Raw genomic sequence first — 15,310 nt, forward strand, 5'->3', positions numbered from 1 at the left:
AAGCGTCCGACTTCCTAAACGAAGAAGTGCGGTCAACATAAGTCCTTAAGGCCCGCACAACATCCAAAGAGGCCTCACCCACGGAAAGACCCGGTGAGTTAAAGGCCGGAACAACTATTTCCTCGTTAATATGAAACTGGGAAATAACTTTGGGAAGAAACTCGGGCCGAGTGCGGAGCACTGCCCTGTTCCCATAAAAAACCAAGAAAGGGGGTCTACAAGAAAGAGCCCCTAACTCAGAAACACGTCTGGCCGAAGCAATGGCCAGAAGGAAAACAGTCTTAGCTGTTAGCCATTTAAGATCCACTGAGCCCAGTGGTTCAAACGGCGGTCCTTGGAGAGCCCTCAGGACCACAGCCAAATCCCAAGGCGCCACAGGTGGAACAAAGGGCGGCTGAATGCGGAGAACACCCTGCATAAAGGTGCGCACATCCGGGATTGTAGCAATCCTACGGTGAAACCAGACAGATAGGGCCGAAACCTGTACCTTCAAAGAAGCAAGGCGAAGCCCATGATCTAGTCCCGCTTGCAGGAAGGCGAGAATCCGAGACAGACGAAACTCCCGCGGTGCATAACCTCTCGGTCGACACCACTGGAAGAACGTATGCCACACGCGATGGTATATCCTCGCGGAAGACGGTTTCCGAGCTCGTAACATGGTACGCACCACAGAGCTGGAAAACCCCCGGGACCTCAGCATGGCCGTCTCAACAGCCACGCCGTCAAAGACAGCCGAGTCAGGTCCGGGTGAAGGCAAGGACCCTGAGACAGAAGGTCCGGTCGTAGCGGCAACCGCAGAGGAATGTCCACGGACAGACCCTGAAGGTCTGAGAACCAGTGCCGTCTGGGCCACGCGGGAGCTATCAACAGGAGCGTCCCTCCTTCCTGTTTGAATTTCCGGATTACCCGTGGAAGAAGGGAGACCGGAGGGAACAGGTATGCGAACCGGAACGTCCACCGGACGGACAGAGCATCCACCAGAGACGCCCCTTCGTCTCTTGTGCGAGACCCGTACACCGGCAACTTGTTGTTGTGCCGGGACGCCATGAGGTCGATTTCTGGAAGACCCCACCTGTCCACCAGTAGTTGAAAAACGTCCGGGTGCAGGGACCATTCCCCCGGATGAACGTCCTGGCGACTTAGAAAGTCCGCCTCCCAATTGAGCACTCCCGGGATGAAGACCGCTGATATGGCCGGAAGATTGCGCTCCGCCCAAACCAGGATCCGAGAGACCTCTACGAGAGCCGCCCGACTGCGAGTTCCTCCTTGCCTGTTTATGTAGGCCACGGTGGTAGCGTTGTCCGACTGGACCTGCACCGGGCGACCCTGGAGAAACCGCTGTGCCTGCTGGAGAGCATTGAAGACCGCACGGAGTTCCAAGATATTTATTGGAAACTCCGCTTCTGTCGGCGTCCACCTGCCCTGGAACAAGTGTGGACCCGAAACTGCTCCCCAGCCCCGAAGACTGGCGTCCGTTTGTCAACAGGACCCAATTTGGAACCCAGAACGGACGTCCCTTGTTGAGGTGGGTCGTCTGTAACCACCACGTAAGGGACAGGCGAACCTCCTGGGTGAGCACAATCGTCTGGGACTTCAGAGACTGAGTCAGCCCGTTCCACTTGGACAGGATCAGGTGCTGCAGAGGTCTGGAGTGAAACTGGGCGTATTCCACCATGTCGAACACCGACACCATGGAGCCCAGTAACCTCATCGCCGAGTGTAAGGACACCCGGCGGCTGTGCAGACAACTGCGCACCCTTGACTGTAAAGCAGAGATCTTGTCCTCCGTCACGAAGATCCTTTGCTGTCCCGAGTCCAATAAGGCTCCAAGATGCAGAATCCTCCGAGACGGGATTAGAGTGGACTTCTGCCAGTTGATTAGCCAGCCGTGCCGTTGCAGCAGTGCAATGGTCAGGTCCAAGTGGCGTAACAGGAGCTCTGGAGATCCTGCCACCAATAACAGGTCGTCCAAATACGGCAACATGCGGACTCCCTGCAGCCGCAGAGAAGCCGCCATGACCGCCATCACCTTGGTGAAAACACGTGGTGCTGTTGCCAGGCCAAAAGGTAACGCCCGAAACTGGAAGTGGTCGCTGCTGATTGCAAACCTGAGGAACTGTTGATGGCGCCAAAGAATAGGGACATGCAGGTAAGCGTCCTGTATGTCCAATGACACCAAGTAGTCCCCAGGTTCCAGCGCCAGAATGATGGACCGTAGGGTCTCCATCCGAAACTTCGGGACCCGCAAAGACTTGTTGAGTGCTTTGAGGTTGAGAATCGGACGATATAACCCATTGGGTTTCTGTACCAAAAATAGATTTGAATAGAAACCCTGGCCCCTCTGGGAGAATGGAACCGCCACTATAACTCCAGCCTGGAGCATAGTGTGCAATACCTTCCGCAGCTCCGTAGCCTTGTTCCGGTCTGATGGGAGACCCGTGGTGAAGAAGCGAGCCGGGGGTCTGTGCCGGAAGGAGAGGGCGTATCCGTGGGAAACCACCTCCAGAACCCAAGTGTCTGTCGTAGTGGTCGACCAACACTGGGCGAACTGTAGCAGGCGGCCTCCCACCCTGGGATCCCCCAAAGGGAGGCCCGGACCGTCAGGCCGCAGGCTTGCCATCTGGCTTGGGGGCCGGACGTCTGGTACTCCATGCCTGCTTCCGGGGCTTGACCGATTTCTTAGGGCCAGCCTGTCGAGGAAACGACTGTGGTTTGGGCCTGCCCTGGGCCCTAGATGACCGAAAGGACGATGGTCCCGAACCAGAAGGAGCAGCGGCCGACGGGAGACAGGCAGATTTGGCTGCCGCCAGCGTGGCCACAATCTTATCCAGATCCGGACCGAAGAGAACTTCTCCGGTAAACGGCAACGCTTCCAGACCTTTCTTGGAATCTGCGTCCGCCTTCCAGGATCGCAGCCACAAGGTGCGACGAGCAGCTACCGCTGCTGAAGAAATTCTAGACACCAGAGTACTAATGTCTAGAGCCGCCTCGTTGATGTAGGTGGCCGAATCACGGAGATTGCCAATCAACTCCGCCTGATCGGCCGGACAGTCGGATTCAAAAGAAGCCTCTAATGAATCCGCCCAGCGCTCCATCGCTCTGGCAACCCAGCAAATGGCCATAGCCGGCCGTGCTGCCCCCCCAGCAAGGGAATAAGCGGACTTCAGGCAGATTTCTACCTTGCGGTCCGTAGCATCCTTAAGGGAGGACATGGATGGCATCGGCAATGTGGCACTACGGACAAGACGGGTCACGTGAGAATCCACCTGTGGAGGGGATTCCCACTTCGCAAAATAATTATCCGCGAACGGATAAGCCACCGCCAGGCGTCTCTGCGGCTGGTATCTTTTGCCAGGTTGTTTCCACGCCTCCTCTAAATGGTCCACCAACTGACCCGAAAGAGGAAAGACTGTGGCATCGCCCTTCACATCTTTGAAAAAGGCATACTTAGATTTAGCCGCTGGGGGAACTTCGTCCTCAATCACCAAGGCTGTGCGGACCGCCCGAATAAGTCCAGGAATATATACCTTGGACTTAGCATCAGCGTCCTTAGTATGGAGAGGTTCCTGATCGTAAGGATCTAGAATCTCCCCATCATCAGACGTCCCTTCGTCATCCTCATAAGGAGCGGACAGAGACGCCACCGGCCTTTTATGAGACCGCATCACAGACTCCCCTTGCAACACATCCGACAAGTGCTGTACAGAACTCGTCAGGGAGTTAACCCACGCTGGCTCCTGAGAACCCGGGAGCGGGGAAATAGGGAGACTGTGGGGTACCACCAATTGTCGTGGGAACCCCTGCATGGGTGACGACACCACAGACTGCTGGGACAAACCCATCGGAGTAAACGCGGGCTGCGGAGCTAACTGGCCCACTAAAGCTGTTAACGCCTGAGCGAAACAAGCCCAGGGCGGCTCCTGTACCGGTGCTGTAACCGTAATAGGCCGCGCCATGGACAAACACTGCCGGCAAAGGCCCTCCGCGCTACCCTCCCCCTCCGCTAACGGTACTTTGCACGTGGTACACTGTAGCCGGAGGGGAAAATCACTTTCAGACATGATGGCACCACGTATGTGACCTCTCTCACCAATTAAGTATTAAATAGGCGAGAGACCACCCTGCAGCACCGCACCGCAAGGGCTTTAGCAGAAAGAACAGGGACAGTAATAAAGCTGACAGTTTAGAGAAGAAAAGATTACAGGCAGCAGCGCTAGCACAGTCACATACAATGCAGAAAAATAACAATTCCTGCACTAACAGCGCTGATCACTCAACTACACAGACACAGGGCCTGGTAGGACACAGCGCTGCATACACAGACCTGACCACAGCGGAGGAGAGGTATGCGGGGGGACCCAGACCACGATGCTTCCGTCCAGCGCTTCCAGCAGCGTTCACCATGCGTTCTGGAGAAGATGGCCGCCGAGGAGCAGAGAGGAGGCTGGCCTGGGGGAGGAGCGCTGCCACAGGACCAGTCGGCAGCATGCAGAGAGGGCTGTGTGCAGCGGGGGAGGCGCCGGCTGTGAGACAGGGAAGGCGCGCTCCCCTGGCATGCATTTAACCCCTGGGACGCCGCAGCGCTACCGCTCTGCTGCGGTCCGCTGTCCCAGGGGGTAGTGGAAGCGCAGGTTGGTCGCCTGGCTCCACGCTGCAGCCAGTCCCCAGGGAGCCCCCTGCCTGGGGACTTAGGACCATGTGATCAGCGGGGACCCACCGCGGGACCCCGCTGCTTACCTCTGTCCCCCTTGAATCCGGCCATGGTCCGGAGCATCTGGGGTCACCGCTAGCTGTGACCCCAGACGCCCACCAGCATCCCCGGATCAGTACCGGCGTTCTGGTACCGGCGGGGTGTAGGGAAGACAGCATGGACGTCAGGACTGACTGTCCATGCTGTACATCCAGATGTGCAGCCACAGCTGCATGAAGAATAAGCTTCAGGGGCTCTTCTAGCCCCCACTCCAACAGGTGCACCCGACTCCGGCCGGGCACCAAACTAAACTGAGGTGCCTTGGCCCGGGGGCGGGGTATAGGAGGGGGACCTAGTGCATCCTGGGAGGCTGAAAGCTTAACTCTTTGGTGCCCTGCGACTGACGTCACACCTATACCCAAGGTATCCTGTGGATACCCTATGGACCCTGAAGTAGAAAGTCTGGTTATTTTTGGACCTAATATTTCTATTACATGGGATGTATGTATTATTGCATTGCTTTTGTTTTCCCAAAGCATTGAAACAGGATCTCCTCAGGAGGCATAAAGAGGCTCAGCAGTCATGTAAAGCACACAATGTACCTGTACTCAGAACCAACCAGCAGAGGGAGCTAGAAGTAAGTATAACACATACCATATTGTTTTGTACCCTTCTGCAGAGTGGTGGTATATAGGGCTGCACTGATCTATCTTCTGTAGTTCATGTATATAATTAAACAGAAAGAGGTGAACATGAAAAATAATACTTGGGTACTACTACATGCTTCACCCTAAAGTCATGCGCAGCCAACATTGAATAGAAATGCATTTATTAAAAATACATTAAAACCTATGTATGATGTTTAATTATTCACAATTGGGCTGGGGAGGATTGATGTTAAATTACATGCAGAGAAGTAATATAAAATGTAACAGCTCCTGCACAGAGGCAGCTCTGCCCTGTAACAGACGCATGCTCAGTCCCTCCTATTTGTAATGTTCAGTTTATTGACGCCTCAGCTATGCAACTACCACTCCCAGCATGCATAGACATCCCGTGGACTCGCCACTTATTTACACGGGACTTCCACGTGTGTGACTGTGGACTGAGGAGGACACTGCCCCGGTCACATCCGGGTGCGCGCAGAAGAGACATGCTAGTTTCGGGCCCGGCTGTGGCGGTCACATGATACGTTGAAGTGTCTCACGTGACTGGGATCTGGGATGTCAGCTGACGTCTCCCCGGCCGCCGGTGGCAGTGGCCCAAGTTACATTACAGAATGGCCGGGTACCTGGGGTTGTACGAGTCGCCGAGTGACATAACGCAGCAGCAGGAACGGCACTACTACTTACTGTCCGAGCTGCAGGGCCTGGTGAAGGATCTGTCCAGGTAAGAGCGCCACACACACATCTCAGCTTTCATCCCACTGCTGGGGAGAGATGTAGCATCACTGCCAGCTAATTCATTTGGAGTTGAGGGGGACACTGTAGCATACAGTGGTCCTCAAGGCTCCCCAGCAGTTCTGGTTTTAGGGATTTCCATAGTTGAGCACAGGTGGTTAAATCAGATTGACTGAGGTACTAATTGTCACCTGTGGTCAAGCATGGATATCTCTAAAACCTGTACTGTTGGGAGCCTTGAGGACCGCGTTTGGGAACCTCTGGAATAGAACATTATAGTATGACGTCCTAGTTTCCCACTGTTCCTATATTCCGCAGACAGTCCAAGGTTTTTACAGTTCTCGGTGACGCACAGTACAATTTGTTTCTGCACCTCACACGTCACTTTTATTATGTGAATATGTTATGATCAAAGTCAATATGGCCCTGATGAGGATTGCAGTGTTGTGTTTTGATGCACAGTAAAGTCTGTGAGGAAACCATTTAAAATGTTTGATGTTAGGAAGTAGTACATGCTGTATCTCTTCTGTGGATATGCACAGGAACTTTTTAATTTAAAATGATCATAATGTTAATCATGACGTTTGTTGTAAATTCTGATATTGTGTTGCTGCATAGTGCATAGCTCTATACTTCATAAGGAATGGGATTCAAATCCCGACAGCGTCAGCCCGACAGGAGGTAATCCAGACAGCGGCAGGTAAGTCACCTAACCTTCCCCTCTCCCCCCCCAAACCCTCGCTTAGGGGTGCCTGATCCTAAACTCCCAGGGCGGTGCCTAATCCTAAGTCCCCCCTGTGGGTGCCTAAATCTAACTTCCCCCTAAACCTAACCCTCCCGGGGGTGCCTGATACTAATCTCCCCCCAGCGGCGCCTAACCCTCCCCGGGAGGGGTGTCTATGTCCCCCTGGGATTGGATAAACCTAGACCTGCGGCTAAGTGCTAGGGACAGCCTGACTCTCCTCGATCGGTCCTTCGGCACTCCGACGTCGGGATGAAGATGGGCGTCAGTATTTCAAAACCTATCTTCTGTCCCTTGCCGGTCTTCTGGTGTCGGGATATGGACCGGTGGCATTTAGTCTGCCTGTCTATTAACTACATCCCCTTCATAATTACCCCTTCTCTGCTATTCTTCCCCCTCTCCCAATTAAATAAATTGCTGGGCTCCTTGTCTCAGCTCCTCAAACATGTCACTTGGGGGCAGTTTGTGACCAGATAAGAGCTGCTACGGCTATGGAAGAGGTGAAGGGCATAATAAGGTAGGCGATACAGAGTGAATACGCTCTTCGGCTGGGGTTGTATGAGACTTATACCAACATAAAGCAGACCAGTTTTGGAAGGGGAGAATAACTGATGGAAGGGAAATGTTAATTGTCCATTTAGCTCTATAAACTACACTATAACACATATACAAAATGTAACGTGCTAACTATATAGTTTCCATTGTGTGGTGTGTGGCTTTTCTTTGTTCTTAAACTGTTTTGTGGTAATCGTGAAGTTTTCAGTTGAAGTTCACCTAAACTAAAGGTTAACTACTATGATTATGTTACTGAGGTTCGTAGCCTTATTTGGAGGACATGGCTTAAAGTCAAATATTGCTTCTACTGTTATTCATCAACACTAAAATAATGGTTTTAAGGACATTTTCCTTAATTACCGTTTTTTTTAGTATTAATTAACACATGAGATATTAGTGATATCTCCTGGTTAAATCCGTTTGCATTAATTTCCACTATATGTAGAAATTAGGCTATTCATCAAATTCTGAAAATTATGTATTTTCGGAATTTGATGGTGTTACTATTCGCCACTCTCAGCTGGCGTATAGCGGGTTATACTTACCTGCTTTCAGCTGGGCAGGTCCTCCTCGGCTCCCTCCGTCGCTCCCTGGTCCCTCCTCCGGCTCGGGCTGCTGCTCTGGCACAGCCTGTGTGTTCTCCCGGCAGAACACAGTAAAGTTTAAAAAAAAAACAAATACTTCAGCCTGGCAGTACTGTCCGCTGCAGAGTGGGGCTGGGCGGAAGGTCGGGGTCCGCAGCTGCAGCCTTTGAAAGGCGGCCAGGTAGAGGAGGGGGGCGGTGCGGACGGACGAACACAGAATTACCGCAGCTGTAATCAGTGCTCCGCATGCGCAGCTTTTGTGAACGTAACTGCGCATGTGCAGCACTGATTACAGCTGCGGTAAGTTCTTTGAGTTAGTCATGCACACACTAGTCATGACATTGCACCTGCAGTGCTGTGGTTAAGTTATAGACAATTGCTTTTGGTGCTTGATGTTGTGCTTTCTGTGAAATACTTTTCTTTAAAAAAAGAAAAAAATATTAAAGTCTACATTTAGGTATTTACTTTGTAAAGAATAAAATTAGTGTCTTACTTGCCTGTAATGCGCAATTTACCCAATGAGCCAGGGCTGTGAAGGCTCCAATGGTCCTTATCCTGCACTCCCATCTACTCCCTATACTTACCTGAATAAATTAGGCAGAGATGTCTGCACCTGTGTGCATGCTTAAATCAGGATACCCCAGATGATTAAAAATAGCACAGCGTGGGACCATCGGCAAGTTGAGCGAATGAAGAATACGTTTTTATAGCACTGTATTTATTTTTTACATAATAAACTGTTTTAAATTAGTTTTTGCATATAATCATTTTTCACCCCTACAAATCTGAGTATCCTTTAATATTTTCTTGTACTTAGTGCTCTAATCACTATCTTCTAGCTCCTGCCAGCAGCGCTTGTCGCACACCATTCTCAGTGACTTGGCCCTGGCGCTCATTGATGGCACAGTCTTTGAAATTGTTCAAGGTTTGTTGGAAATCCAGCACCTGACAGAAAAAAACCTGTACAACCAGCGTTTAAAGCTACACACAGAACACAGAGGTAATGCACAAAACCATACCACTAGTACAAGATTATGTCATTCACAAAGATCATTTTCTCTCCCAAAGAAAAAGAAAAACAAAATGGTCACCTTTGCTAAAATAGGTGATACGGTTGGGGAACATAGGGGGTATGCACATGGCCAACCCATTGACATTTTGCTTAAAGATGGATGAGCATAGAAGGGTGCAGACTGAGGATATTTATTCAAGTAAAAAAAAATCACAAAATACTTGTTCTTTCGAAGTGAAGGATTTTTCTTTGAACTTTCTTTAGCCTGATAACACCCAGTTATACACAAGATGCAGTGCTCCTTGCCAACTGGCAAAGTTATTATTTAAGCTGGACACACACCAGACCAACTTCTCTCCAACCATCGAACTGTCTAATTTGTCTGTCCAACTAAAACTGTGCTCCACTCACCTAACCCCCTTTCTCATCAGACCAGCCAACCTTGTGTCTGCCTACTTCTGCATGCTTTGAATGAAAATATAAATATAAAGATTTTAATTTCAATAAAACTGGTTTGTTTTTTATTTTTTTATAGTGAGCTACAGGTCCCAGCATGGTCTGGCTGCCAAGGCAAGCTGGCACTTGTACCTGTAGTTCAGTATCTCCTTCAGGGACTTTTAATCTTGTTTAAATGATGGGGGATAGATGAGGGAAATGACGATAGAAGGGAAAAAGAAACATTAAAAAAGGCTATTAAAGAAGATGTGAGTCTGTAAAATGATAGTATATTTAATATGAGATCATAAAGGGTCCTCATTTAAAGGTCTTCTCCACAGACACGTGCCACCCTTTTTAACATACACAGATGTACAATATTCTCTTTAATGTAACCCCGTCCTCCACATCCATCTGGCTGATCTATACTGCACTGCTCTCCAGCCTTCTGTCCACTTGCATGAAAACAATTTATTAGTTCTGCAGATCTTCATTTCCATGCAGTCTTCACTTCCTTACTGATACACTGTGTAATGCAATATGTCACACTGCACTATATTGCTAGGTTCCACTTTAGTATGTAGCAAGCAATGACTTATTTATGCACATGTGCTGATAGCATGGAAAGTGCTCGGTGCTAAAAGGATTATTTATTCTCTTGGTCATCACATCTGTATATCAGACTATATAATATTCCTGATCCATCACATAATGCTTCTCATGCAGTAGAGCTAGATGTGTTCAATAAAAGCCTTGAATATCTTATTTTTTATTCATAAGAAAATGAGCAAAGGAAAAGTCTGGTTATTTTTGGACCTAATATTTCTATTACATGGGATGTATGTATTATTGCATTGCTTTTGTTTTCCCAAAGCATTGAAACAGGATCTCCTCAGGAGGCATAAAGAGGCTCAGCAGTCATGTAAAGCACACAATGTACCTGTACTCAGAACCAACCAGCAGAGGGAGCTAGAAGTAAGTATAGCACATACCATATTGTTTTGTACCCTTGTGGTATATAGGGCTGCACTGATCTATCTTCTGTAGTTCATGTATCTGATTAAACAGAAAGAGGTGAACATGAAAAAGAATACTTGGGTACAACTACATGCTTCACCCTAAAGTATTGCGCAACCAACAATGAATAGAAATGCATGTATTAAACATAAATTAAAACCTAGTGAATAAAGTATAACAACATTGATTTCAGTCAAATTACTATACAGAGTTTGAAGTACACCCAAACGAGATAAAGGGGCTGATGCGTAGATGAATGTATGCCCAGTTGTGCAGCATATTTTGTTTGAAGACTAAAGACTGCAGTGTGTGACTGGCCATCTTGTCTATTTCATGGATCTTGAAGCCATTTCTGATTGAGTTCAGCTGCTAAATGTGTGTATAATATATAAAATACTAACGTTATTGCCGCTGCATGTGCTTATACACAGGATTTAACTGTAAAGGAGATTACAACACATTGGAAAGGGCAGCTGACTTGAGCAGACTTGTAGCCATAATCCGGTCTGTCTCACAGCTTAAAATGAATTAATTTGCAGTAGAATTACATCAATGCTGTGCCTTGGGAGATATATCACAAACTGAATGAGCTGCTGCAAATTGCACTGAGGAATACAAATGTCAGTGAGGGACATTTCTGATATTAGTCAATTTGAATGAAAATAATGGTTTAACACTGCAGTGCAACTCGGCATCCCCACGTGATTGGTGCTCAATGGCCCTGCTTCATATTTTTGAGAAATAATCTATAACCTAGTGCAGCAGACATGTTATACAAAAACAGTTGTCTGGTGCTGGAAGTCCTGGTTCTTAATCCAGCAAAATGAATAGTGACCACTTCAATTAGTGGCTTGGTGCAGCCAGCAACATCAATAGTTTTTCCTCGCATCCCGTAGAGGTGCGCAGGAAAATAAGCAATGTTAATCCTACCATAATAGGCAGATATGTGCGTAGCTGAACAGTGCGGGATGATCTGCGGTACATTGCCACTAATTGAATCCGCCTCAAAATGTCACTAACCTAAAAGGAAAATTACTATTTGTGGAATTTGAGCAACTTAATAAGTGTTCACTTTTAATATAAGAGAGGCAGTAATGTTTTGCTGATGAGAAGATGAGTTCTCACTTCTGTTTGTCACTTTTAGACTCTGGAACAGAGAATCAGAGAAGAACAAAGAATGATGGATGAAAAAATAGTTCTGGAACTGGACCAGAAAGTTATAGACCAGCAGAGCACCTTAGAAAAAGCTGGTGTGTCTGGGTTCTATATCACAACTAATCCACAGGTGAGTGTTTTCTTTAGATTTCATTCTCCTCACTTCATAGCAATGTCTGCTTGTTATCTATACTAAATAGATTTATTTGCCAAGTTAACAGGCTAGATGGGGCAGTTGCTGAGGCCCCCCCCCCCCCCCCCTCTTATATGTGCCTCCCACTTTTTAAGGGGCTAAATGTATTGGAATTATCAACTCAAAAGCTATTTCATGGACAGGTGTGGGCTATTCCCTCATTATTTCATTATCAATTAAGCAGGTAAAAGGTCTGGAGTTGATTCTAGGTGTGACATTTGCATTTGGAATCAGTTGCTGTCAACTCTCAATATGAGATCCAAAGAGCTGTGACTATCAGTTAAGAAAGCCATCATTACGCTGAAAAATCAAAACAAACCCATCAGAGAGATAGCAAAAACATTAGGTGTGGCCACATCAACTGTTTGGAACATTCTTAAAAAGAAAGAACGCACCGGAGAGCTCAGCAACACCAAAAGACCCGGAAGACCATGGAAAACAACTGGTGGATGACAGAAGAATTATTTCCCTGGTGAAGAAAAACCCCTTCACAACAGTTGGCCAAATCAAGAACACTCTCCAGGAGGTAGGTGTATATGTGTCAAAGTCAACAATCAAGAGCATCACCAGGGATGAAACCCAGCATCCGGTGATGTCTATGTGTTCCAGACTTCAGGCTGTAATTGCCTGCAAAGAATTTGCAACAAAGTATTAAAAAGTGAAAGTTAGATTTAGGATTGTTTAGTTTGTCCCATTACTTTTGTCCCCTTAAAAAGTTGGAGGCACATATAGAAACCGTTGTAATTCCTACACCGTTCACCTGATTTGGATGTAATTACCCTCAAATTAAATCTGAAAGTCTGCAGTTAAATCACATCTTGTTTGTTTCATTTCAAAGCCATTGTGGTGGTGACTAGAGGCCAAAATATGAAAATTCTGTCAATGTCCCAATAATTATGCACCTGACTGTGTATATATATTTCTATGTGTATGTGTGTGTGTATGTATAAACACCCTGTCACTAAGCAAGCTAATCTCCTGCAGAGTAAACAAAAAAAACAGCACTCACGTTTAGATGAATCCACAGGGGCTGAGGAAAACTAAAGTACAGTTGAAACGATCGTTGGGCCACTGATAGCTATGTGGTATGTCTGTTTACATGCCTTGTGGATTCATCTAAACGTGAGTGCTGGCTTTTGTTTACTCTGCAGGCGATTAGCTTGCTTAGTGACAGGGTCTTTATATTACAACTTGTTTTGGACCATATATATACACATATATTAGTGGTGTTTTATTTGCTCTATAACCCTGCAACAGACTAGAACTAGTTTGGACTGTTCATCTCTGCGATAATGCATATATAACAGTTTGGCAAGCCGTCCACCTTTCATAGCGTTCCCGCAAGGCTGTTTTAGCGGGGCGCGGCGCCCTGCCCTCCTTCTGGAGGGCAAAAAGCACCCTGCCCTCCAGGAGGAGGGCAAAAAGCGCCCTGCCCTAACAGCCTGCGGGAGTCGTTCTCACCCGCGGGACGCAGTGTCCGGCGGGTGGACAAACATGCGGTGACCCGGTCACCGCCGGAGAATAGACGCCGGGCGCATGCGTCCGGCATCTATTCTCCCTTTCTGCAGCGCTTGGGGGCTGCCCGGCATGTCCATAAGCGCCGGGCACGCCCCCAAGTATGACGAAAAGGGGACGCGTCTTATAGACACGCCCCCTTTTCGGGCGCGCGCATTTGGCGCGCGCACAAGATTGCCCTCTCTAGCTCCGGCGCCCTGCCTGCCGCCGGAGCTAGAGGGAACACTACTTTCATATTTATTTATTAGCAGTTATTTATATAGCGCACCATTTCCGCAGCGCTTTACAGAGAGAATATCTGGCCATTCACATCAGTCTCTGCCTCCAGTGGAGCTTACAAGCTATATTCCCTGCCACATGCTCACACACACACATACACTAGGGTTGATTTTTGTTGGGGGCCAATTAACCTACTAGTATATTTTTGAAGCATGGGAGGAAACCGGAGTACCTGGAGGAAGCCCACGCAAGCACACGGAGAATATACACAATCAACACAGGGCCATACTGGGAATCGAAACCATGACCTCAGTGCTGTGAGGCAGTAATGCTAACCATGACATGACATCATCTGAGCACTTTGGCAAGTGTTAGGCCTGCTCAGGAGCTGTCGTGTATCTCTAGTAAAATATTATTGCCATGTATTAGGTTTGCCATAATTCTTTACAATAACTACACATCACAGGGTAACGATAATTTTCACTCCAGGCAGACATTAAATATGGAAATTTACAGTAATCTGAATATTTAATTCTGCAATACAGTATATTTCCAACTATTACATAAATGCACATTCATTTACATTGCAATGGTTTTAGAATAAAGTTTGAATTTATCCTGGCTTCAATAAACTGTGGAGTTGCCTCAATTGATTAATTGTCTAGTTGTTGGGTTACCATATTATTCCTATAGATTTTATGCATACTGATTTTATTATATAAATTAGCATTTTTGGAAAGGTAATTAATACTGAAGCAAGAACCACAAAGTATTTGGTGGTGGTGGTGGGTAGAAAAAAACCCTATACATTTTGATTTTTTTTTTTTTTTTTTTTTTTTTTTTTTTTTTTTTACTGTGTAAGAAAAAAAACTAATTTTCTGAAAATTCAAGTTAGAATTTGTATGGGTATTGTATAGAAAATATTATTGCTGGAATGTGATGAGTCCGAAAAGTACCAAAATAGGCTCCGTACAGGGAGGAGAAAATTCTCAGTGTTGAAGGGGTTCATTTCCCTTTTTTTTTTTTTTTTTTTTTCCAGGAGCTAACGTTACAGATGAACTTATTGGAGCTAATTCGCAAGTTACAACAAAAAGAGGCTATGACAAACAAACTGTTTTCCTAATTGACTTTCACAGTTTAGAATTTGTAGATTTTTTTTTTTTTTTTTAATAGTAGATCAAAAATTCATCCTCTTTTACTGTGGAAACCAGTCGAAAGATGTGATTCATGACACCTTTCTTTGAATGATTTATTTTCTTACTTGAGCTATTTATTTTCTTACTTATTCTTGCTGTAAACATGAAGCCAATGTTCCCATGCATGCAGAAATTGTAATATATTTAGAAGCTGTTACAGGAACTGATGTATTTTCACATTCATACAGATGCATTTTTTTGCAGATTGTTATAATTTATTAAACAGATTATTCAGCTATGTGTTTTCACACTGATCATCTTTTCTCACTTGTAAAGATTAATGTGAATTGTTATTCTAATTCTGCAAATTGTGTTCCTACATTTGTTACTTGTTGCTCCCTCTCAAGAGTTTAGAAATGTTTTGAACATACTGTATCTCCCATCAAGTTTAAAAGCACATATCTCTCTCTCTCCTTTTTTTAGAGGGGTTTTTTTTTTTTTGCTATATCAATGAGTGCAGGTTTAACCTTATAATATGTCATACTTCTGGAGAAAGGAGACTATAATAAAAAAATATATATGTATGATATAAAAAAATTTTGGAATATCTTGTAATATACATTGCATTACAAGCACGCCAATTTTTCAATTCTTAAT

General features: G+C 46.5%; 1 protein-coding gene across 1 annotated transcript; it reads left to right on the forward strand.

The window, feature by feature from the left end:
• The first annotated feature begins 5,833 nt into the window (after positions 1 to 5,833).
• Positions 5,834 to 14,951, forward strand: LOC148534894 (protein DGCR6-like). The gene is made up of 5 exons (XM_088465526.1): positions 5,834 to 6,079; positions 8,811 to 8,971; positions 10,293 to 10,393; positions 11,580 to 11,720; positions 14,557 to 14,951. The coding sequence occupies exons 1-5, from the start codon at positions 5,970 to 5,972 to the stop codon at positions 14,638 to 14,640; spliced, it is 597 nt and encodes a 198-aa protein (XP_088321652.1). The 5' UTR covers positions 5,834 to 5,969; the 3' UTR covers positions 14,641 to 14,951.
• The last annotated feature ends 359 nt before the right edge of the window (positions 14,952 to 15,310 follow it).

Source organism: Taudactylus pleione, unplaced genomic scaffold, assembly GCF_031769625.1.
Source record: "Taudactylus pleione unplaced genomic scaffold, aTauple2 ptg000062l, whole genome shotgun sequence".
NCBI classification, from domain to species: domain Eukaryota; kingdom Metazoa; phylum Chordata; class Amphibia; order Anura; family Myobatrachidae; genus Taudactylus; species Taudactylus pleione.

Bases quoted from the DNA above. Each gene is read 5' to 3' on its own strand.
- LOC148534894 (XM_088465526.1), top strand. From the start codon at position 5,970: ATGGCCGGGTACCTGGGGTTGTACGAGTCGCCGAGTGACATAACGCAG. The intron at 6,080-8,810 runs GTAAGAGCGCCA...ACTATCTTCTAG, and splicing joins CTGGTGAAGGATCTGTCCAG to CTCCTGCCAGCAGCGCTTGT. The intron at 8,972-10,292 runs GTAATGCACAAA...GTTTTCCCAAAG, and splicing joins GCTACACACAGAACACAGAG to CATTGAAACAGGATCTCCTC.